The sequence below is a fragment of the Colletotrichum spaethianum genome (genome assembly GCF_022836535.1).
Source record: "Colletotrichum spaethianum MAFF 239500 DNA, contig01, whole genome shotgun sequence".
In the NCBI taxonomy this organism is placed as follows: domain Eukaryota; kingdom Fungi; phylum Ascomycota; class Sordariomycetes; order Glomerellales; family Glomerellaceae; genus Colletotrichum; species Colletotrichum spaethianum.
The window spans coordinates 630812-652196 of NW_026054771.1; the positions used below are offsets into that span (position 1 = coordinate 630812).

Below are 21385 nucleotides of genomic sequence, written 5' to 3' on the forward strand. Positions count from 1 at the left end.
CAGACCACCAAACCGACGCGGAAGAGAAACGCGCACCCGAATTACACCATCGCCAACATCAACCCAAACGCTGGAATAGGATTGCGAGATCAAACAGAAGGGAAGGCACATAGCCCGAAAACATCGCTCGGATCCGTAGGAAGAAGTTGGAATAATTCCAGGCCAGAGCTCCGTACTCTTGCGTAAGCTGCCCAAGAGACTTGCGCCCGCCAGCTCCGAAGCCCCTGCACTACACTGCACTGCAACAGCAATAGCGACATCCATCCGTTTTCTGGAGCTGACTTCCGACCTTTCCAGCGACACACGCCGTCCGTCCGCGCTGCCCTCTGTCGCGTTACACCGACGTGTGCGAGGCAAGGAGAACAGGCAAACCCTCGTCCGCGACTCACTTTATATCTCCATACCGACTGGACACCACCGGGAGTTTTGCTCCAGTCATCGGCAGGTCGAAACTCAATTTGGCGCTTGCCTCGCTCGACTCGCAAGCCGCTGGACAATAACGGCGCAACTTACACCGACAGCCACCTCACTAACCACCATATACCTTACTGCCTTACTGCTTCATCTGCTGTAGAAGGGGCTTTCACCACCTTTCTTACGCCTGCCCCCCCTATCTAGTCTTACCCGTCCACCTCAGCTTACGCAAGTTGAGATATTCCTCGCACGCTGCTCTGTCTCGCGCGTGTGTGCATAAACAAACCACCCTGGAGACGACGACCTTGGAAAGACGCACAAACAGCGATCGACAGGGATCATCGCCCTCTGCAACTCCGAGCCGGCTTCCGACCCCGATCTTGGCCCCATTCATCTCCAGTCTCGTCTCTCCCCAACCCTCCAGAGTTGCACCCAGGCCGTATCCCCCGCGGAGGAATTATTTCGTCTCAGGCGCTTCTCTAAATAGCCCCCAACAACCAACCCAACCCGACCCCAGAGCCCACTGCACGTCAACCGCACCGCTCGTCCGGGACGTCTCGAGCACTCTGCTCGCGGTATTCACTTTCCTCTGCTCTTCATTCAATCCGCGTTGCCGTTGCACCACCCCGGACTCTTGAGCTACCTAGAGGCACATCGTCATTAAGGTTAGTGGACTCCTGCCCGCCATCCCTCGCTCCCTGCTTCCCACGACTCAGCCTCACGCAACCGCCGCTTCCGCCACCGGTTTTTATACATGGCGGTCTGGCTCTGTTCCTTCTCACATCACTTTCCTTCCCTTCTTTTCCCTTGTTTCTGCCACTTGCGCGACGGATCTGATATCTGACTGGTGCAAAAGACAGTCGCCAGCCTCGACTTGATTGCACGTTCCGTTTTGGTGTCCGCGCATCACACAACGCTACATCGTCTCGTCCCAAGTCCAGAGTACATTTCTCGCCGTTGGCAAGTCTAAGAAAGTCGAGGTACCCCGGGGCCCCAACGACCGACAGCCACCGCCGACCTGCGCAGCAGACACGATTGTGAGTCCCCGACCCGTCCGAACCGGCAACCACCACTCCTCCACCTAGTCCATCTCAGCCATTCCCCCCAACCTACTGCCTACTATTACTACTCATTTCCTCGCCCGTTTCTTACCACCCTTTCCCTCAGTTGATTATCCCGCCTCTTCCTAGCTTCTTCACAGAGAGCATCAGCGCCACAACTAACGTACGGCAGCAGTACCAAGACCACCCACCCATCCACATACACACCCACACAAGGGAATCACACCGCCCTGGTCCCCTACTGGACCCTCCCTTCTTCCACCGACAAGACACGAAGAAGAGTTGCTCTCTCCCTCGTCCTCCACCACCACCATCGGTTTCTTTCTTCTTGTGCAACGTCAAACGTCAGGCGCAAGCCGACCCAAAGCGTTCTCGTCACCACTCGAAAGGAACAACAGCCGCCGTGCACCTACCCACATTTTTACCCACCACCCATACTACACTATTCCGTAAGTCAGCTTCTTTTGTTCCGTGTCGCTTCGACTGGCCTGTCCTCCTCTCCTCTGTGTTCTCATTCTGGCCCATGCCCTCACCCCCCCAAGTCTGTGGACTTGTCATGCCCTTAGCACACCCGACGACACCTTCAAGTCCTGAACCCCAAGCTGTCTTGTCGCATCCTAGCAAACCCCCCCCCCTCCCTCCTCCGAACCCCTTCATGACCCTTGTCTTTGAGCCTGGAACCTGCATCATCCACGGGCTTGCTTGCTCTCCTACTTCACATTCCAGAGACCACAAGTCGTGTTAGTCCTGACCCTTTTCCCTCCCTTGCAGCACAGCAGAGACGACCCCCAGTTTCCACTCCAAACCGAGTGAGCAGCGTTTGTCACTATCCACCTATCTTTACCCCAAAGGTACTTTCTACCAAAACCCATACCAAACTCGTCGATCCGAGCTTTGCCTCTCTCTCTCCTTCTCTCTCTTTTTTCCACCTCCACAGGCAACTCTGTGCCCCATTTTCCCACCCCCAGTCCCCCCGTCTTCCCTCCCCCCAAAGTACGGTACGAGGTACCTTGGTACCCCTCGCCTCTTTCTTCCCCCTCCTCCCCCTCGTCGCCCTCGGCGTCGGTGTCCCGCATAGGCTACTTTAGTACTTGGGCATCGTGCACACAACGAATACTTGACACCACACACGTCTGTCCGTAAAACACAAGTACCAAACTAATTATTCGCCAGCCAGCCCAGCCCAGCCCCGAGGCTCCTACTCCTGCACCACCACTTCACTTCCACTTCCTCTTACTCATACTACAACCCCCCGGCTCCCCGACACCGCATTTCCATCTCGTCGCAGCAAAAACGAGTCAACCCTCTTTCTTCCACCTCTTTCCAAGACCCGACAACTACCAAGACTCACTTCTCATTTGCTCTGTTTAAGCAGCGAAACAGGCAGCCATCACTTCTACATACCTGCACACCTTGTGCGACAGACCGACACAGTCCTGCTGTCTCTCGACTCTCGCCTCGCTCCGATTCCCGACGCCGCCTTACTTAGGGCGCCATCTCCCCCCCGCACGATCGCACTGCGTTGAATGGCCGTGTAACAACGGTTCTGTGTGCTGTCGGCCAACAATACCTTTTCCCGACTCTTTTCTCTCACTCCCTCTCTCTCCCGCTTTCTCTCTCGCTCGGTGAGTCAGTCCTGCCTTGGTCGCGCTTCCCCTTCTGCACTTCACTTGCTTGCCTCGGTGGCGTTTGGAGCTGTCTGTGCCATTGTGGAGAACCTGCGCATGTCCAACCGCCAGCTTGTGTGTGTGTGCGACAGAAAGCACTGCCGCGCGCATTCTGCAGAGTGCGGCGCAACTCTGACCTGCACATCACTTCTACGATAAGTCGCATCGCTGACTCGTGACTTTCCAGAGTCATAAACTGAAGTTCGCCATCTTACAACTCGTTCTCGAGCGTCGCAACTCCGTTTTTGACCTGATTCTCACACGAAAGAAGCGGTGTGAGTAGTACCAGGTCTGCGAGGCTCTCAATAATCGCGGAACCACAATCTACCTCTACAATACACCTAGTCCAACTCCGTACGAGTAGCACACATAATGGCACAACACGGCTTCGGCCAGTTTAACGGTGGCCACGGCGGCGGCGGCGGAAGCATCGACCCCAACGACCTGGCCATGGGCGGAAATTATGGATCGTCTTACTCAAACAACTACAATTCCAACTCTGCGAACAACTCAAACGGCTTTTCGAGTGGTTCCGCCCTCTTCGGCGACGATGAGCTTCTCGATGGTCTCGGAAGCCCGACCGAGGCTCAGCCTGGCATGCATGGCCATGGCCAGGACTTCGGCGGTGGCGGGATGTCAGACATGGGCATGGGCTTCAACCAGACGATCTATGGTTCCCACCATGGCCTGGACCAAAACCACATCAACGGCTACTCAAACACTCCGGACGGCGACCCGATTCAGAGCCCCTTTGTCCATAGTTTCAACAACTCGCAGTTCAACCAGATGCACCACCGCCAGGCTCTTGGCACCTCCCTTCAGTCTCCCATCTCCTATTCCGGCTCACCTTTGGCTGGTTCAGATCTCACTGGCGATGGGGCTGACGCCAACTATCTCAACGCCAAAAACAGAGCCAGGATGGCTCAAGCCATGCAGCGAAAGAGCTCTTCCACCAACACCCGTAGCCCCATGACCCCCAAGTCAGCAATGCACTCTGTGCCCATGGCGACTCAGGAATCTTCCGGCTTCGGCCCTCAATCCATTCGGACCCAGGGTATCCACGAGAAGTCGCCGTCTGGAGGTCAGTGGATGCAGACCCCTGCGGGCAGTATGGCGGCATCGTATGGCTCCGGCTTCTCGTCACCCATCCAGCCCGGACTGGCTCAGCTTAACGAGGTCATGATGAAGGGTGGCACTTCGATGCCTGCAAAGCTGGGTGTTCAGCCTGGTGGTGCAGTCTCGTCTCAGGAGATGAAGCGCAAGCGGCGCAGAGAGTCCCACAACCTCGTTGAACGACGCCGACGAGACAACATCAACGAGAGAATCCAGGACCTTAGCCGATTGGTGCCTGCGCATCGCTTGGAGGATGAGAAGATTCGCAAGATGATCCAGAACGGCACACCTCTGTCACCGACGCTGTCTGGCATCTCAAACCCCTCCCAGGCCACCTCAGGTCTCGCCGGTCCAGGCGCTCGCCGCGCAGCTGGCGCAACAGGCAACATCACAACCGGTCTCCCTCTCGAGGACAAGGACAAGGGCCCCAATAAGGGAGACATCCTCAACGGCGCCGTCAGCTGGACAAGAGATCTGATGTGGATGCTGCACCTGAAGCTCCAGCAACAGGAAGAGCTGATGAACGTCATTGCGGAGCTCGGCGGCCACTTCCCGTTTGAGCTGACGGAGGATGAGAAACGCATGCAAACGGAGTTGATGGAGGCTATCTCCAAGAACGACGCTATGGGTTACTCGCGCACGAGCGGGTCTGGCCTCAGGGTGCCCCATCACACCGACTTCCGCGGCGAACCCGTAAACGGCTCAGGCAACTCGGCCGAGGGTGTGTCCGTTAGCCCTGGCGGCAACAATGCGGGCCTGACCAACGACCTCGGAGCCGGCAACGAGTTTTGGAACGACCCGGATGATGATGACAGCGGCCCGGCGTCGCTGAACTTCAAGGAAGAGGATGAGTTCGGCATGGATCTGACACAATAGGGCTGTGTCCTCCATGACGGTTTCCCTCTGTTCCGGCAGTGACGCCAGCGCCACCCCGGCCCTGGCTCATGGTGCAGAGAAACAGTTGCACTTCTCCTTGTTCCATTCCACTGCTCTTTTCTTTGCATTCGCGTAGGCCTGCTTCCTTTCTTGCATCCATCTGGCCGTTGGGGGTTTTAAGGATTTTGGCTGGGAACGGCGTTGTGGGGTATCTGTCTGGTGGCTGGAGGCTTGTCAGCTGGGCAGCGCAGCACATCTTGGAGGAAAGGGAATGGTGAAGGGTGTGCATGTGGATTTGGTTTTATGGGTTTCTGATTTCGGCACATTCTGGTTTCTTCTGGGTTCTTTTTTTTCTTCTTCTTCCTCTACCCTTTCTTTCTGTTGAGCATTCATCTATCGGCAGACGTGATACCTCTGGTGGGACCGGATAGGCATTTGCACTGGTTTTCTTTTTCCCTACTTTCACCACATCTATCGGGGCGGCTTCGCAGGTTATTATCACAGAACAGCTGTTCTCTCTTACGGTCTGGCTATTCGCTTTTACGGAATCACTCTCCACATCTCCCCTTTTTCTCTTAATGCTCTTATACGCGAGCGCCTTCGTGCGCCTAAATCATATTCTGTTCATATATCCACAAGGTTCCTGTACCTGCCCTCCCCAGCTCGTTCCAACCATCATCCCTGGCGTGAATGCTTTCCGTCTCAGCGTACATGGCAGTGCCATCTGTTGCTGCCCCCTTCTCCCTGTTCCTGCGCATGCGCAATGATACCCTCTTACCCCCCTTTCTTGTCTACGGTGTGCGCTCCCGTCCCTCCCATAGCTCACTCCATATCATGACAGTTGTCCAATATCTCGGTGATTAATACGAGGCTTTGAGTTCCTCGACCCTTTTTTCCGAGTGACATGATACAGACAATGTTACAACAGTGGCCATCACGACCACGGAGCAGAGCGAGAGGCCTTGAACCAATTACGTCTTTTCAGGTCTCGGTGCCACCCGCGGAGCAGGACTGCCCCCCCTTTGACGTGAGTGGCAGTGTGAGATGGCATCTCATCCTCCCATCTCTACCAGTGTCTTACGCAGAGAAGGTGCTCGCTCATCGCCGTCAGCAGATTCCATGCCTCCTTACGTTTCATGTCCTCCTGCAACGCGATCCTCTCGAGCGCCGTCTGTCCATTAAAGTACTTCCAAAAGGCCTGCCACGCCTTGGCGACCTTTGGGTCCTTGCCGAGCCGGTTGGCGATGGCCGCGAGATACAATGACTCCTTGCCCGTCGCCTTCTTGGCGTCCACAATGATGTAGGGTGACATGCGCGCCAGGTGCGGCGCGTCGTTGGTCGACGGGTGATCCGTCGCGGCCGGCAGCATCTTGCGCGCGTGCGCCGTTGCCTTTTCCGCGGCTTCGCGCTGCGTCTTCTCGGCAATGCGCTCCAAGCGCGCCTTCTCTGCCGCCTGTTCGATTTGCGTCGGCACATGCGCCCCTATGCCGCTGTTGTTGTTGCTACTGCTGCCGCTGCCGCCCAAGCCGCCGCCGTTGTCACCATCGGCCTCGGAATGCTTGTCAAGAGTGTCGAGACCCAAGCTGCTCAGTGTGTTGTTACTAGTGCTAAGGGAGGTTGTGTCTTCGGCCTTGCGCAGCTCGTCGCTTTCGATCTTGTGCTCGACTTCGTAGATGATTTCGGGCCAGACAACAACGTAGGCGAACGTGCATAGCTGCGTCACCCAGGCGCCGCGCATGAGCCAGGCGAGCATGTCGAGATACGTTGGGCGATGGGCCTTACTCGGGCAAAAGTGTTTATACGGTCGCGGGGCGTATGACAACTCGGCCAGGAAGTTTGTAAGCGGCGGTGCCAGGGGAAATGTCCTTTGCCATTCAAGGCTTGCCTTAGGAAGGTTGCGTGTGTCGCAGTTTGGCGACATGATGTATATGTCGCGGGCGTGAAGAGGGGGGATGGCGATGGCACGGCGCCAGAAGATGAAGTGCTGGGCGTACTTGCGTACCTGGCTTAACGTCAGGACGTTACTCTGGCCAACTTGGTAGAATCTGGACTGGTCAGTGAACGTCCTAGTGAGGTGGAGACTATGGGAGGGGGGCGCTTACGACTGCGTTGGCTTCGATAAACGGGCAAACTCAACCATGGCGACGGTGCTAGGATCCGGATCTGCCTGTAATTCGGCAATGATCTTCTTCTCGTCGCCCATAAGCAGCAACGCAAAGTTGCGATCCATAAACCCGGGCTCATCGATGGTGTCTTCGCCAATGAAAGAGTTGGCTGTCGTCAGCCAGAGACCTCTCTGCTCCGTCTGCCCATAATTGTGCAGATCCGTGATGTAGAACGGCACCGGGATCTGGACAGATGGGGTGATTGGCCCAGCGGCCGTGTCAAGTTGGAGAGCCGCAATCTTGTTCTGGGAGACGGCCTCGTAAATGTCCTGGACAGAGGCTGCGAGTGAAGACGTCGCCAGAATCTCGTTCCATAGGGAGCTCATTTTGCGTTCTACAGCCAAGTCAGCACAGCGAAGAAGCTGATGAGAAACCCGACTTACTGTCTTCTCGGCCCTTGTCTTTCAAGGCCGATATGCGCTTCGACTCCTTCCATACAAACTCGCTGTGTTGTTGACAGTACTTGTAGGCCTTGTTGACCTTCTTGATGATGTTGAGGTACAGGGTAGCAATTAGCTCCTTTGCTTCGTGCTTCTTCGGGTTCAAAATGAAGACTAGGTTGAACATCGTCATGGAAGCGCGCTTGTCGTCGGTCTCGTCTTGCGGAAGCTTTTCCTCCTCCTTTGACTCCGCCTGCGACACATCAGCGCCATTGGGCGTATCTTCATTGTCCTCGTTGGGGTCGAAATCGACCAGCACCGCGGATTCCTCTGTCCGTACTGATTTGGCCCTTTCTGCCTTGCCCTTCTTCTTTTTCTTTTTCTTCCACGTCCCGCTCTCAGGGACGTGTATGGGATAAGAGACGCAGTATAGGGGATCCAGAGAGAGTTGAAAGAGCTTTTTGTGGTAGGCTCTCCCCGGCGTCAAGATGCTGGCGAGGTCCTTGGTGGGAAAGCCGGCCACATGCTCCCAGGGCACAATCTGTGTGCCTTCATCAGTGATTAGGTGGTCGTCTCCAGCGGTCCATTGCTGGAGGTCGTCGCCATTGTTGTCGGCATCAAGCGAGCCGGGCTGATTCAAACGCTCCAGCAGTATGTCGTCATATTCGGCTGACCCATCAGCTTGCTCGTGATTCTTGGACTGGGCGTTGGGCGGCAAGACATGTGGCGGGTAGTGGAAGACGAAGTTGGGGCCGTCACGAGACCTGTTAATCACCAGTGCCACAGCCAGGAAGTTGGACGGGTTCGGGAGCACGGGCGGCGCCATCTCGGGAGTGATAAGAGATTACAGACGAAGGAGCTCATGTACATGGATGGGCGGTGAATAGACCCGGTCTGTCAATGATGCCGTGCTCCAGCGGTCATGGTCGGGGCCTCGCTACACTGAAGGCCCAGACAGAACTGCAGAGTGAGTAATTGGCGCTAGACAGGCCGACGCCCTACATTCTCCGAAGTCGAACTCGAGGGCGGGCGTGGAACAGGCGGCTATGGGTCCTTAGTTCCGTTGATGGGATCGAGTTAGTCTGATGTCTGAGGAGACGTGAGGTGGATGAACTCGAAGGCTGGTTGGTTCAACTGGCAGAATACCTAGCACTGGGATCGAGAGAATGGCAGTCGAAGCGTGATGGAACGTAGCCAATGGGCGTCCATCTATGGAGCTACTGTAGCGTGGGACCCCCAAGGCGGTAGAAGCGCAAAGTGGTCCGAGCACAGCTGGCCCGGCACCGTTTGTAGTGGGGTTGAGGCTCTCAAGGTTTCGGCGGTGGACAGCACAGTCCAAGTAAACGCTAGGTACGGGCAGAAGGCTCTAGGTAGGTATTCCGGTACACTACCGGGACTCTGTGCCCTCCCCCGCCGCCAAAGCCAGCGGCACCGGCCAAAGTGGTCTGTCTGTTGCGGGCCCAGACATGCCGCCGTCACATGCCTTTGCGGCTTGGAATCGGGCTTGGAGAAGGCCACTTGGGGGTGCTGGTTGAAAGGTAAGACATTGGCGTTGGACTTCACCCAGAGGCTAGGCTGGGTCTGATTAGGCCGCATCAGATGAGAGACATGACAAGTCGGTGAGAACCTGCCAGCCTCCAATTTTTGTCGAGAAGGACGGAGGGACGCGGCGTGGAGATGCGATGAGTGGAAAGGACGACCCGAGGGCCTCAACGATGCATCTACCATAGCGTATGGCGCGGGGGCAGGGAGCGCTGGACGCGTGCTAATAGACACAGTAATAAAGGCTAAACCATCCGACACATCGCTGGGCTACTTCGGCCACGGCGCAAGGTAGTTCGCATTGAAAGCACCGGCAACCTGTTCCTGTCTTCCGTGTTGATCATATCTGGGGAAGGCAAGAGGAGACGTCTCGGCAGACGATGGGGAAGAAGGCGAGGACACCAGCTCCAACAATGACGAAACTCTGGCAAGGAAGCTTCGAACCAGGCATGTTCTGCTGGATGGGCCGAAAGAGACCAATAGACCAATAGACCAATGACCGGACGAGACGCGGATGGAAGATTGTGTCCTATTCGTCCAGACCTTGGCTTTATCCAGGTCAGGCCGTTGTGGCTGTCACACTGCATGAGCGGGCAGCTGCAAGGCCCTGAAATGTGGGTGTTCAAGGGACTTTGAACAAGTGACGAGGTGTGGAGGGGGAGGGGGAGGGGGGATCCCGTACCGTATGGTGATGGTGGTGGTGGTGGATTGGATGCATAGGAGGCAACAATGACGGTAGAGGGCCATCGAGCAATCGAATTGAGGCAGATGGCGAGGGGGGCAGGCACAAGATCAAGGGCAGAACGAGGAACGCCAGTGTACCGGACCTTGATCCGTCTTCCAGTCGAGGACTGCTTCGTTCAGTGCGTTCATTTGGCCGCTCTCCTCGGGGTCCATGCCGTGACGCTCGCGCCACGCGTCCCGCCCAGGTGGAGGGAAGGCCAACAAGTATCCGAGCCATAACTGCAGCAATTGCTGAATGATCGAGCTTCTTCATCTGCCCTGCAAACCACCTACAGTAGTCGCAGTGCAAAGGCGTTGGGAGAGTGCCACAGAGCCCCCCTCCTCGCTCCCCATTTCGCCCCCGCTCGACGACGACCCTTATTGCGGCGGTCAATCCACTTACATGTGGCCCTCATACAGTACCCAGCAGCAGTAAGGCAGAGTCAATGTACACCGTAGGATGGCGGTGGCTTGCTCTGCACCTTCACATGCTCTCTCTCTCTCTCTCTGTCTGTGTCTGCCTGCACCTCCTTCTTTCTCTGTCTCTCTGACCCTGTCTCGTCCTACTTTCACTTGCGTGCCTCGATTCCTTGACCGACGACAAAAGAAGAATAGCCACGACGCACCACCCGTAATTTCCCCAACGACAATCTCACTTTCACTACCACCATACCTTAGCGACGACTTTTTGCCCACGGCTTTCGGATCCGCACGAGCAAGGAAAAAGGTCTCGTGCTCGACTCCATTGTCACCAGCGCCAAAACAAAAAAAAGCCCCCCCCCGCCGATTACTTCCTTGACCCTTCTCGAATATCAATCCTCCAACTCCCACCCACATCCTACTACCGTTTTTGCTCCCTCATTCTCTCTTCCCCCTACTCTAGACTCTAGACCACCAACCGTCCCGGCGTCTCTTGCATTGCTCATTCTTACCATCACCACCCATCACTCCCTCGAATACCTTCTGCTCTGGCTCTCCCTTTACTACCCCCTACCTTTCGCAGACCGCCTTCAACCCCTTTCCAAAACAACCCAGAGTCGCACGACCTCTCCGATTCAAGAACCCCGTCGCTGCCGTCCTCAAACTCCACCGGGGCAATTTCCATCCAACAATTGACCTCTCGGTATTGTCCCTGCCCTCTCGACACAACATACATCACATCCCCCCTTCCCCATTCAAGTCCCCTTAGGTCAAACCATGACCCAAGGTGCAAGCAACGGCCACCCTAACGGGTTGGCGCTGCCACATGTCCGAACACTTCCCCTTTTCTACGACAGCGAAGATTCCCAGCAATCTGCGACTCGTCTAATCCTGACTGTTCGACCAGACTGGGCCTCCGACGACTCCAACATCGAATTCGTTCGCTTCACCGACGGCATCACCAACACCCTCCTCAAGGCGATCAATAAGCGGAAGGGCTGGTCCAAGGAGGATATAGACAGGGAGGCTATCCTGCTGCGAGCGTACGGCAATGGAACTGCCGTCCTCATCGACCGCGAGCGCGAGGCCCAGAACCATGAGCTTCTCATGAAGTATGGGCTGGCCCCCGAGCTCCTGGCTCGCTTCCGGAATGGCATGCTCTACCGCTTCATCAAGGGCAGCGTGACAGCTCCCGAGGATCTGCGGAAGCCCGCCATCTACAGGGCTGTTGCCAGTCGATTGGCCCAGTGGCACGCGACTGTGCCCTGCATCACACATCCGACGTCAACAAACGGCCAAGTCAAGGAAAATGGCGCCAACGGCCACGAAGACCCGGAGGTGATTATCGAGAACGCCGCACCCGGGAAGCCGGTACCGAACCTATGGACTGTGATGCAGAAATGGATTCTGGCGCTGCCTACAAACACCCAAGTGCAAAGGGAGAGACAAGACAAGCTCCAGAAGGAGTTGGAATACATTATCAAGGAGTTTAGTCAGCGCCCCGGCCTTGGTGTTGATGGTGTAAGTTACACTCGCCTGAACCCAACAAAGCTAACCTTGAATGCTGACTGCCCTTTTCCGACAGCTCGTGTTTGCCCACTGCGACCTTTTGAGCGGGAATGTCATTGTGCTGCCAAGCAGCCTGCCTGCGAAGGGTAGCAAAAAGGAAGCCACCGTGACCTTTATCGACTACGAGTATGCCACGCCCTCCCCGGCTGCATTCGACATCGCCAACCACTTTGCTGAGTGGGGTGGTTTCGACTGCGACTATAACATGATGCCTACCAAGTCCCAACGCCGAGAGTTCATCGAGGAGTACGTCCGTTCATACTTCAAATACTCCCAAGGTAGCCCGGGTGTCGACGTCGAGGCTGAGGTCAGGAAACTCAACGACGAGGTTGACCTCTTCCGTGGTGTGCCGGGGTTCTACTGGGGCATCTGGGCCCTGATCCAGGCCGTCATCTCGGAGATTGACTTTGATTACGCCTCGTATGCGGAGACGCGCCTCGCCGAGTACTGGGCGTGGAAGGAGGAGAAAGAAGGCAGCCGGGCCGCGGCCGGCAAAGAGATGCCCCTACGCGAGAGACGATGGGAACAAGTGGAGTAAAGTGACGACGAGGTAATACGGCTAGACTGACCAGGATTCCGCCTCTGACGGAGGTTTTGATGCCGGCGACCAAGCGAAAACATAAGAACCGAGAAAGAAAAATAACATGTCGCGGGAGTTTGGCAAGGATTTCTGTACATAAACTTCAACTGCGAAACAGAAATGGATCGACGGGAGCGAAGCATGTTATCGACACGGGCCGGCGTCATTCAACATGAGCTCGACGAAGGCCGGGAAAGAGCTCCGGGGCGTTTCGGGGGCGGTTCCTTAGATGGGGTTTTCATCACACTACTACTTTATTTACCACGATATAAGAGAAATCGAGAACTTGTCATCAACAGAAAAAAGAGGGGACGATGGATGACAAACCCCGACCGACGCGATACTTTGTGCTCACTTAATCATACTTTACTCGAGGTGACCTCATAAGAACTTGCAGGGACTTACACTTGTTGCACCGCACCGAGGAAGAAACAGAGAAGAAGAAGAAAAGAGGGGGAGGAGGGAGGGAATAGACTCCAAGACTCCAAATCCGAACCAAATCAAGACCAGCCTCCGATTTGTTCGGCAGTAGCTCCGCCCCTTCTGATCAAGAATCCATCCCTCTTCAGACCGACAAGGTGAGGTGAGGTGAGGCAAGGCCCATGAGCCGGCATACGGTCGTGGTCCCTGTCCTCCCCCCACCCTTCTACTTTTATTTCTCCCTCTTCTTACCATCCGGACGGTTTTGGGGGCGGCGCTGTGATCCCATGGACAGCTGTGCGCATGTCGCAAATGTTTGCCTACAGCGAGTCAAGCAGGTGGGTAGATGCAGCTGCGAGACATGGGAAAAGAAAAGGGAAAGAAATTGAGAAAGATAAAAGATAGGGGACCACTCAAAACCATTTCCAGCGTCGTAATTGCGCACGCTTGTATGTGTGATATCTGCAACCTGCCAGCACGTGCTAAATTTCGAGGTGATTCTGCCCACTCCACCGTGTGCGACCGACTTACCAAATGCCTCCATTCATAGTGTCCTCCTCCTCCCCCCCCTCTGTTTCTCCCTCTCGTGTCGTCCATTTTCAGCCTCTGCACTGACCACCCTTCCGACGGCAATGGGGAGGGTCTGGTCTGGTCTGGGCTTGTCCTTCCTCTGCCCTTTGATCACCTGTGCGCTGCCGGCACAGAGGCTAAGTGGGCCGTCGATTGAGGAGGAGCTGAGCCTGCTAAGGTTGGACGGCACCGGGGGAAGAGTGTGAGGGTGACAACTTCACGCACCTCCCACACTCTCAATCAATTACGACGCCGACCCTGACATCCAGTGAGTACCCGCACCCTGTCCGTCCTATTCCAAGCAGCGTCACAAGGGTGTTTCGCTTAGGGCTGAGTCTCAAACGTCGTAACATTAGCAGTCGGATGACTTGTTGAGCAACGCAGCAGCAGAAGCGGCGCCGATACAGACGCCATTGAGCCGTTCATTGGATCGAGATCTGTCGAGTCCTGGACCGAGAGAGGCAGTCGGCTGCTCGTGTATTGCTGGAGTGAAAGCAGGTGGTCGAGATTGACGAGAACACTATCGACCAGGAAGCCCGGGAATGGAGCAGCGATTCCGGCAGTTCCATCCCATCCTTCAGCCCTTTGCAAAGGTTTCGTTTCGTAGGCATGAGCCGCTAGGCCAACCGTGCTTCTCCTGACGGGCTTGGGACTGGCCGATCGAAACAACGGGTGACGGCTGGCCGATGCGCTATACGAAATCAACTGGTTGCCCTCACGAGAGATTACGAAAACGTGCGTGTACCATGTCGGACAGGACTTGCTTGGCCTTTGACTTGGCATCCGGCTTGTGAGATTAATCTGCCAACGAGCCTTATCGAATTGAGTGACTTAGCTGTGATGTAAAATGCTATCTTGTTCGGTACCAGATCCTATGATCAGGATACTGGGTACCGGGACCAGTTCGAATTGGCTTGCTGCGAGGATGAACTCCCCCCCCACTGCACCGAACCGAAGCCAGCCAAAGGTCCGAGAGTGATAATTGGGGCAAATGTAGGATCGAGGTGTGCGTGTACCGACCCTGGACTGGGGGAGGAAGCTGCTGAACTGTTGACAGCCTGACAACCGCAGGGGATGCGAACGGTTATGAGCGACAGTATGTACCGTAATAATAACAACGTCTGACACGGAAAGGAACGGCTTGAAAGGTTTCTTTCCCTAACCCCCCTGCTGTCACCAATTAGCCTCCACATCGAACTCAGCAATGCCCTTACAACGAGAAACGTTTTGACGGTTTGGCAGGGCGTGGCTCATGTAGCATGGCGATCGAGTAACGAGCATGCGTGCAAGGCCATCATGGAATACCCATGGTGAGTGCAGTTCATGCCGCGAGCTCTTGAATATTGTCAAACTTTCGTTCCTTTCGCCATCGATTGGGTCTTGCTAAAGCTTTGTGGGCCCTACGAGAACCCTCCTTTTCTCTGGACGCAGCTGCGGTCAACATGGCATTAGATCGCTTAAAGCAGCCTTTTGGACGAAATTTTTGTCCTCTTGGGTAGATTAATGGCATAGATTAACTTGTGACGCACGAACGCGAACGGGGGGGTTGAACTGCAAGGGACCACGAACTTGTAGTCAAGACTTGTGTCGCGTGTGAAGGAGATCATATTCAGATACCGTTGATCCTACTTCATATTTCTGTATCTCGATTAACCAGTTATTTTTTACTTCCCCCTTCGAGGGGAACATGGTGAAAGAGGGAGGGGAGAGCCATGAAAAGGGCTCCAAGGGCATCGCCCTACCATTGGTGATGCCTCGATCTTGCGCAACTGCATGCCATGCATGCCTGGCTCGACCAACCCCATTCGCCGCGCGACGGTCGTTGCAGGCATCGCACGTCTCACGCCGCTCTAACGACAGCTTGCTTTCAACTAGGGAGCTGCAAGCCGTAGCTATGGCTCCTCCTCGTTTTTGCCTGCAGCAACTATCTGCAGGTTGTAACGGTGACTCGGCACATGCTTGTTTCTGCCGGGACTGGCCCCCAGCAGCGTACCACGGACTCTATGGCCCACGTGGAGACTTGGTCCGTGTGGGTGTGGGTATATCGGCCGTGGGTACTGCTCCAATCGCCCTCTGGGCGCGTCCGCGCCGGGTATTTCCCAAAGGAAAAGGCAACAAAAGCGAAATGAGAGTCGAGGAGAAGACCAGTCAGCGACCTTCCCTGCGACTACTGCGGAGAGCTGTTGCGTAGGTTGTACGGTTGCGTAGGCAGGCAGGCAAGGCGGAAATGTCGCAATCTCTTGCCCACGGAAGGATTCCCCTGCACTTGCGTGATGCTTCGAGAACCGCCCCCAAACATGGAAGGGGACTCGATGCTGCCAGTTCGAACCAACTAGCGAACAGCGTGACGGAGAGAACAGCCAAGCCCAGCCGTCCGTGGATGCGCAATATGAGCTACATAGTCATTACCTAGACGGCAGGAGTCGAGACTCGTCGGTTGAAAATTGGCCAGCTGAAGCCCCTGATTGAAGAAGGGCGAAGGAGGGCAGCGCGCGCGGTCCCTTGTACTGCTGCTAATGCAGCTGGCAGACGTCAACAGTCGAGCGAGGAGCAGACGGACTCTCTCGAGACGAAGCCGAAAGTAACACAAACAGGACGGTGACAACGGACAGACAAGAAGGCTAAGCAAGTGTCCGTTTGGTCTGGTCTCGTCTCATGCTTGCCCTTTCCCTTGATCGACTTTTGGTTAACTTGGGGGGGCGGCCAGCGGTCGGAGGGTCGGAGAAGGCGCAAGCGGCCCCACGTTGATGCCCACGCTCAGACTCGTGGGCCCATCGATGTTGAATGGAGCTCCTGGGTCCTCTGGTTTGTTTCTCCACGACGTTTACTCGTTCATCCTCCTCCTCGGCGCCTCCTTCTCAGCGCCTCCACCACGGAGACGGGAAATAAAGCGGCAAAAGACAAGGCCCTGCAAGGAAGCTCTACCTGGAAGTGACGAGGTAGTAGCTGAGAGGTGCATGCTGAAGGGGCTGGACGCCAGGCCAGTTGTGGTCGATGCTTAAAGTGTGCGGCCGCTGACCACCCCCTTCACAATCCAACGGCCACAAGTCCCCCCTTGTTGCTCGCTCTGCGCCTCAGTCTGCAGTAGGCCGAGATTTCGTGATGTAACAGCCATCATGGAGGCAGCTCGAGATCTCGCCGCGGGCACGGCAGCGTACAAAAAGAGTCCTTCTTTGCGGGCTACTAAGAAGCTTAGGAGCTAAGCGGCCAAGCAGCAAGTGGCCAATGTAACCAGGTAGGGGAGAAACTAGGATAGGCTGGAGGGTGTGGAAAACTACTCAACAGGGGCCCAAGGAGGGCACAGTGCCTGTAGCCCGTGACATATGCGAGTTGGAGGGTAGGACGGTAGCAAGACGGGCGTCACGATATCAAGACGGGCGAGGTAGAGCCGAAGGGGAGCTGATAAGAATTGCGAGGCGTGTGAGGGCAACGTCTGTCACCTTGGCCTGCATCGTCGTGCCTGCTAGATTCGAACAGGACGATTAAAGAGTAGATTGAATAAGCTCCAGGTCGAGTTTTGTAGGCTGAAGAACGTGTATGATGTACAGTAGAAGAGAGGCAAATGAGTGAAGAAAGGCGACAGCCAAGCTGGCTGAGAGATGGTGGACAACGCAGGCGAGGCAAGGCGAGGCGAGGCGAGGCAAACAACGCGTCTGTTCGGGCGTGGATCGGATGCGCAGCTGCGGCGAGAGGATCCCAGGACCCTTGAATATACCTATCGGTCGGATGGCGGCCGAGCTCTCCCACAGGGCACCCACCGGTCATGTTTTGGAGGGTACGTCTTAGTGGCCGTCCGCAGGTTGCCAGCAGCAAGAGGCATGCGTCGATGAAAAACCCTGGGGTGGGGGGACGAGAAAATCCGTCCACAGCTGCTTAATGCTATTCCTGGTTGCCCGTCAGTGTGGAACAGAGCAAGAAACCAACAAGGAGGACAGCACCGGCAGGCAAGGGAATGGAAGATGAGGGCAAAACCAGGCACCCCTCCCACGAAGCCCAGGATACCGATGTGTCCTTAAGCCCCATCCAAAGTCAGGGCCACCCCTTGGCGGAATAAACAATCTCGTAGTAGTATCGGTAAAGAGGGGAAGTCGAGACTGTGAGAGAAAGCGATGTCTGGAGCCATTTCTAATGTTGGTAAGATGGGCGAGAGTATCTGAAAAGTACGTGGCCAAGATAAGGTAGTGAGGGTACGTATCTTGGTGGGTGTGTGGCTCAACGCCGTATAAGCGGCAATCTGTATGAAAGTGACGAGAAGCGAGGCGAGGCGAGGCAAGGTGATGCTAGAGGCGGGTTTGGCGGGGAATATTGCAAAATTCAACTTCTTAACGGAGCCAGGCCCGGAACGTAACCATGTTTTCAGATTGAATGGCAGATGGAGAGATGGGAGCACAACTAACTGGTTACGCGGGTATCGTCACTTTAGTGTTGGCCCGACTGGATATCCAATCCAACGAGGATACCTGGGCAAGAAGCGATACAGAGTACCTACCTCGCCTGGCAGACCGACGTCCATGGGTTTCGAGGAAGGAAAAGAGACGAAAGCGGAGCAGAGGAGAGGACGGGAGAGAGAGAGAGAGAGAGAGGACTGGAGGCAAGAGCGAGCGTACCTTGCCTGCTTCCTTTCTTCTTTCTTGGTCATCCATATCCGTACCTGCTCTGCCCTGCCCTGCCTTGCCTTGCCTTGCCTCGCCTGCGGATACTGCGTACCCAAACCATCCAATGCTTGCGCAAGCAAAAAGAAACCTTCCCAGATCCCGGCCGGACCTGTCGCCGCTCTGTGAGGTCCTCCGTCCCATCCTACCCCCGTCCCCAACTCTCACCTCACACCTCTCTCAGCGTTGTACAATTACCTACACTCCAACCTCGCTCTCAGGTCTTTCATCTGTCAGGCCCATCCAGTCCCTCGTCAGGTCCCCATCCTCCAGATCAGCACACCCCTCCCCTTACCTTACCACCACCAAGTCCCCAAACCCCGTTGGGGTCCCTTTCTCACACTCAAGCTGTGTCCTACTTGCCTTTCTCCCCCATCACTCACCACACTCCACCCTGGTCCCGTCGCCGGTGCAGGCTCGCAGGCTCTCAGTCTCCTCCGGCCCTCTATTGAGTGTGCTCTCCATATCTAATCAACGCCGTTAGCCACGCGCCCCACTTCCCCAAATCAACCCTGGCCCGTTATTAAGGTAATAAAAAGAGCTATCACCCCAATGAGGGAGGAGGCCAACGGTGCGATCGGGTATGGTGCTTTCACTCGCTATCCTGTCCAAGACTGCCGATACCCCCGACTGCCACCGACATTGCCTTCGCGCTGCATCGCATTTTGCCTCCTGAGAAATCTCTAAATCTTGCCCTTCTTTTAGCCTCGTCTGTGGCCGTATCCTCACTCCTTCTAAAGCCAGCTCAGAACAGAAACAGGATACAGCCCGGCACAGAAAACCAAGCTTGCATCGGAAACAGGATCTCTCACTGGGACGAGACCTCCGTCACTAGTGTAAATTGGAACTGGAACTGGAACGGGAACAGAACTCGACGGATCAGGTCCCGCCCAACAAGCAAGTTGTGCCAGTCTTGCCTGCCGTACCTTACACCACATCATTCGACCCCGACGACCCCCTGGTGCAGAAGAGGCCAAAGGCTGGAAATGAACTGAAGGGCGAATCTCTGTAATCCGCCAAAGAGAGAAGAGGATCTGCAAAAGTAGAAAGAAAAACAGGCGAGGGGAAACAAGACTACGGATACGCATCTGACATTAGAAAAGCGATGAACCCAGCCGCCCGGTGTACAGCTCATTCTGACCTTACACAACACACGCACCACTACCACCACCGCCACCATCACCACTGCCCTCTTTAACAGTCGATGGCATGCTCAGTACGTGTGCACCCAGACACCCTCTGAGAAACAACATGACCTCGCCGTCACAAGCTTCTCTCTGATGCATAAAAGTCGAAGCGACGCGTAGACGGGCGAACCTTTCAAGAACGAGGAACAAAACTCATGTCGACTTGTTCTGCCTCTTATACGCCCTGTCCTATTCCAGACTCGGATAACGCTCAAAGTGTCGTCGCCGGCTGGAGGAGGACGCCCTCGAGGTCCGGGAGGAATGGCGGCCGATCCTTACAACCTCCCCGATCCGGGCCTCGATAGCGCCATCCGCCAACTTCTCGATCAGCAGGCCGATATCCAAGCCAAGCTCGCCGCCTTGCTGCCCGCAAAGTATGGCCCTAACGTCAAGCTGGAGCTTGACATGCTCCGTCACAAATTGCGAGTTTTGCAGGCCTACTGCGAAACCCATCGTAAGCTCCCTCCTTCTGCTTACACGGTCCAGTTCTGACCAGTCGGCTTGTTCCTCTAGGTCTTTCTTCTACTGTCCCTGTATTATCTGAGCTTGAGGAGGCTAGATCGTTGCAATACCGGTGCGAGTGCATCGAAGCTACTTTCCTGGAGCAAGGTGAGTTGTCGCTTTGCCATACCGAGCATGTCAGAAATACGACGCCTCCTGACAAATGCCTAATTTTCATCCAGGCCATGATCTGTCAGATCCCAGCGTGCTAGATGCCCTTAAGCGATCGCTATACGACGAAGCGCCAACAGGATACTCGGCCTGGTTGGATCGCAATCTTGCCAATTACGACCCGGTTGTCCGTGGATGGAAAACAAGGGAAAGTCTGTCGCCGTCGTCTCGATCCGCATCGTCCTTCAAATGCTGGGACGAGCGTTGTATACACTACATTTACGGCTTCTACAACAAGGATGATCGGGACAATCATGCCCGAGAGCATACTATCCATACCCATCGCGACTCAGGCATGTCCGTTGGCAACACTCCGCCTCTCCCTTTTCCCGACCACACGACATCCCGACCGTGGGGTTCCGATGCTGGAAAGCAGCCGCTGGCGCTTCAACTCCCGAAACCGTCGCCCGGTACCCAACTGGCTCCGTTGACAACAAACCAGCCCAGGGACCGTCGTGACACTTTACAGTCATATTCCATGGTCAGCGAACATTCCGGCCCTGGGCGAGGTTCTGTCGATTCCGAGGTCGACCCTTTACTTCCCCCTCTCAAGCGCAGCAGGGTTGGTCAGTCTCGACTGCAGTCCATTGGCGAGCTTAGGTTACTTCAAGACTCCGGGCCTTGTTTGCGCTGCAAGGTAACAAAGCAGCCGGTAAGATCACAATCCTCAACCAGCACTCATTGTCAAGCGGCTAACCAATGTTGACAGTGCGACTCCAATGATCCTTGTTACTATTGTGTAGACCACCCCCCCAGCCCCAGCAGTGACTTTTGGAAAGTAATTGGTTGTCATCGCGGCCCTCTCGATGCTTTTTCCGACATCATGCTTCCAGGTTAGTTAGTGACGCGAGAAGAATGCTGGCTTGATCTGACAGGTGCAGCGCCGGTGTCTCCGAGACAAACCCACACCCCGATCACATCACCACTCACTCAGCGGAGAAGTATGAACGAACATCTGGAAAGCCATTATCGTATACCTCCGGACATACTGCATGCCGTCAAGTCGAACCTCGACTTTGATGACGGCTTTTGGTGGACAGAAGAGCTCGCGAGTCTTTTTCTGGCGAACCCTACACTCTCAAATTACTCTAGGGAAGCGTTTGAGCGACCGCCGCCGATTCTAAGCATACTCACAGCGAGTTGGAACGGTGGGGGGACTGCGTATAACTTCCTTCATCTTCTGAAGACAAGTGGACTGATCGCAGCAACGAGAGATATAGAAGAGGCCGTATTCCCAGTATTGTATCGAGCGAAAGTGCTCTTGCGAGAAGTCCTATTTTGGGACCTTGGACAACCAGAACCTTCGATTTGTCTGGATACCGGACCTCCGCACCGACCTCTATATACTGACGAGGTCGACCAAGATGCACATCA

The 21385-nt window shown here is 55.5% G+C and overlaps 4 protein-coding genes across 4 annotated transcripts; 3 read left to right on the top strand and 1 right to left on the bottom strand.

Moving 5' to 3' along the window:
- Positions 1-3514: 3514 nt before the first annotated feature.
- ColSpa_00161 (uncharacterized protein) lies at positions 3515-5131 on the top strand (the record flags this gene model as incomplete). The annotated part of the gene is made up of 1 exon (XM_049266373.1): positions 3515-5131. The coding sequence occupies one exon, from the start codon at positions 3515-3517 to the stop codon at positions 5129-5131; it is 1617 nt and encodes a 538-aa protein (XP_049122330.1).
- A 1066-nt stretch (positions 5132-6197) lies between these two features.
- On the bottom strand, positions 6198-8502 carry ColSpa_00162 (nitrogen permease regulator 3; the record flags this gene model as incomplete). The annotated part of the gene is made up of 3 exons (XM_049266374.1): positions 6198-7176; positions 7234-7630; positions 7680-8502. The coding sequence occupies 3 exons, from the start codon at positions 8500-8502 to the stop codon at positions 6198-6200; spliced, it is 2199 nt and encodes a 732-aa protein (XP_049122331.1).
- Positions 8503-11138: 2636 nt separating this feature from the next.
- On the top strand, positions 11139-12468 carry ColSpa_00163 (putative eukaryotic translation initiation factor 5; the record flags this gene model as incomplete). The annotated part of the gene is made up of 2 exons (XM_049266375.1): positions 11139-11882; positions 11947-12468. The coding sequence occupies 2 exons, from the start codon at positions 11139-11141 to the stop codon at positions 12466-12468; spliced, it is 1266 nt and encodes a 421-aa protein (XP_049122332.1).
- A 7132-nt stretch (positions 12469-19600) lies between these two features.
- On the top strand, positions 19601-20779 carry ColSpa_00164 (uncharacterized protein; the record flags this gene model as incomplete). Its single annotated transcript, XM_049266376.1, has 4 exons — positions 19601-19793; positions 19853-19948; positions 20023-20663; positions 20768-20779. The coding sequence occupies 4 exons, from the start codon at positions 19601-19603 to the stop codon at positions 20777-20779; spliced, it is 942 nt and encodes a 313-aa protein (XP_049122333.1).
- Between the last annotated feature and the right edge of the window lie 606 nt (positions 20780-21385).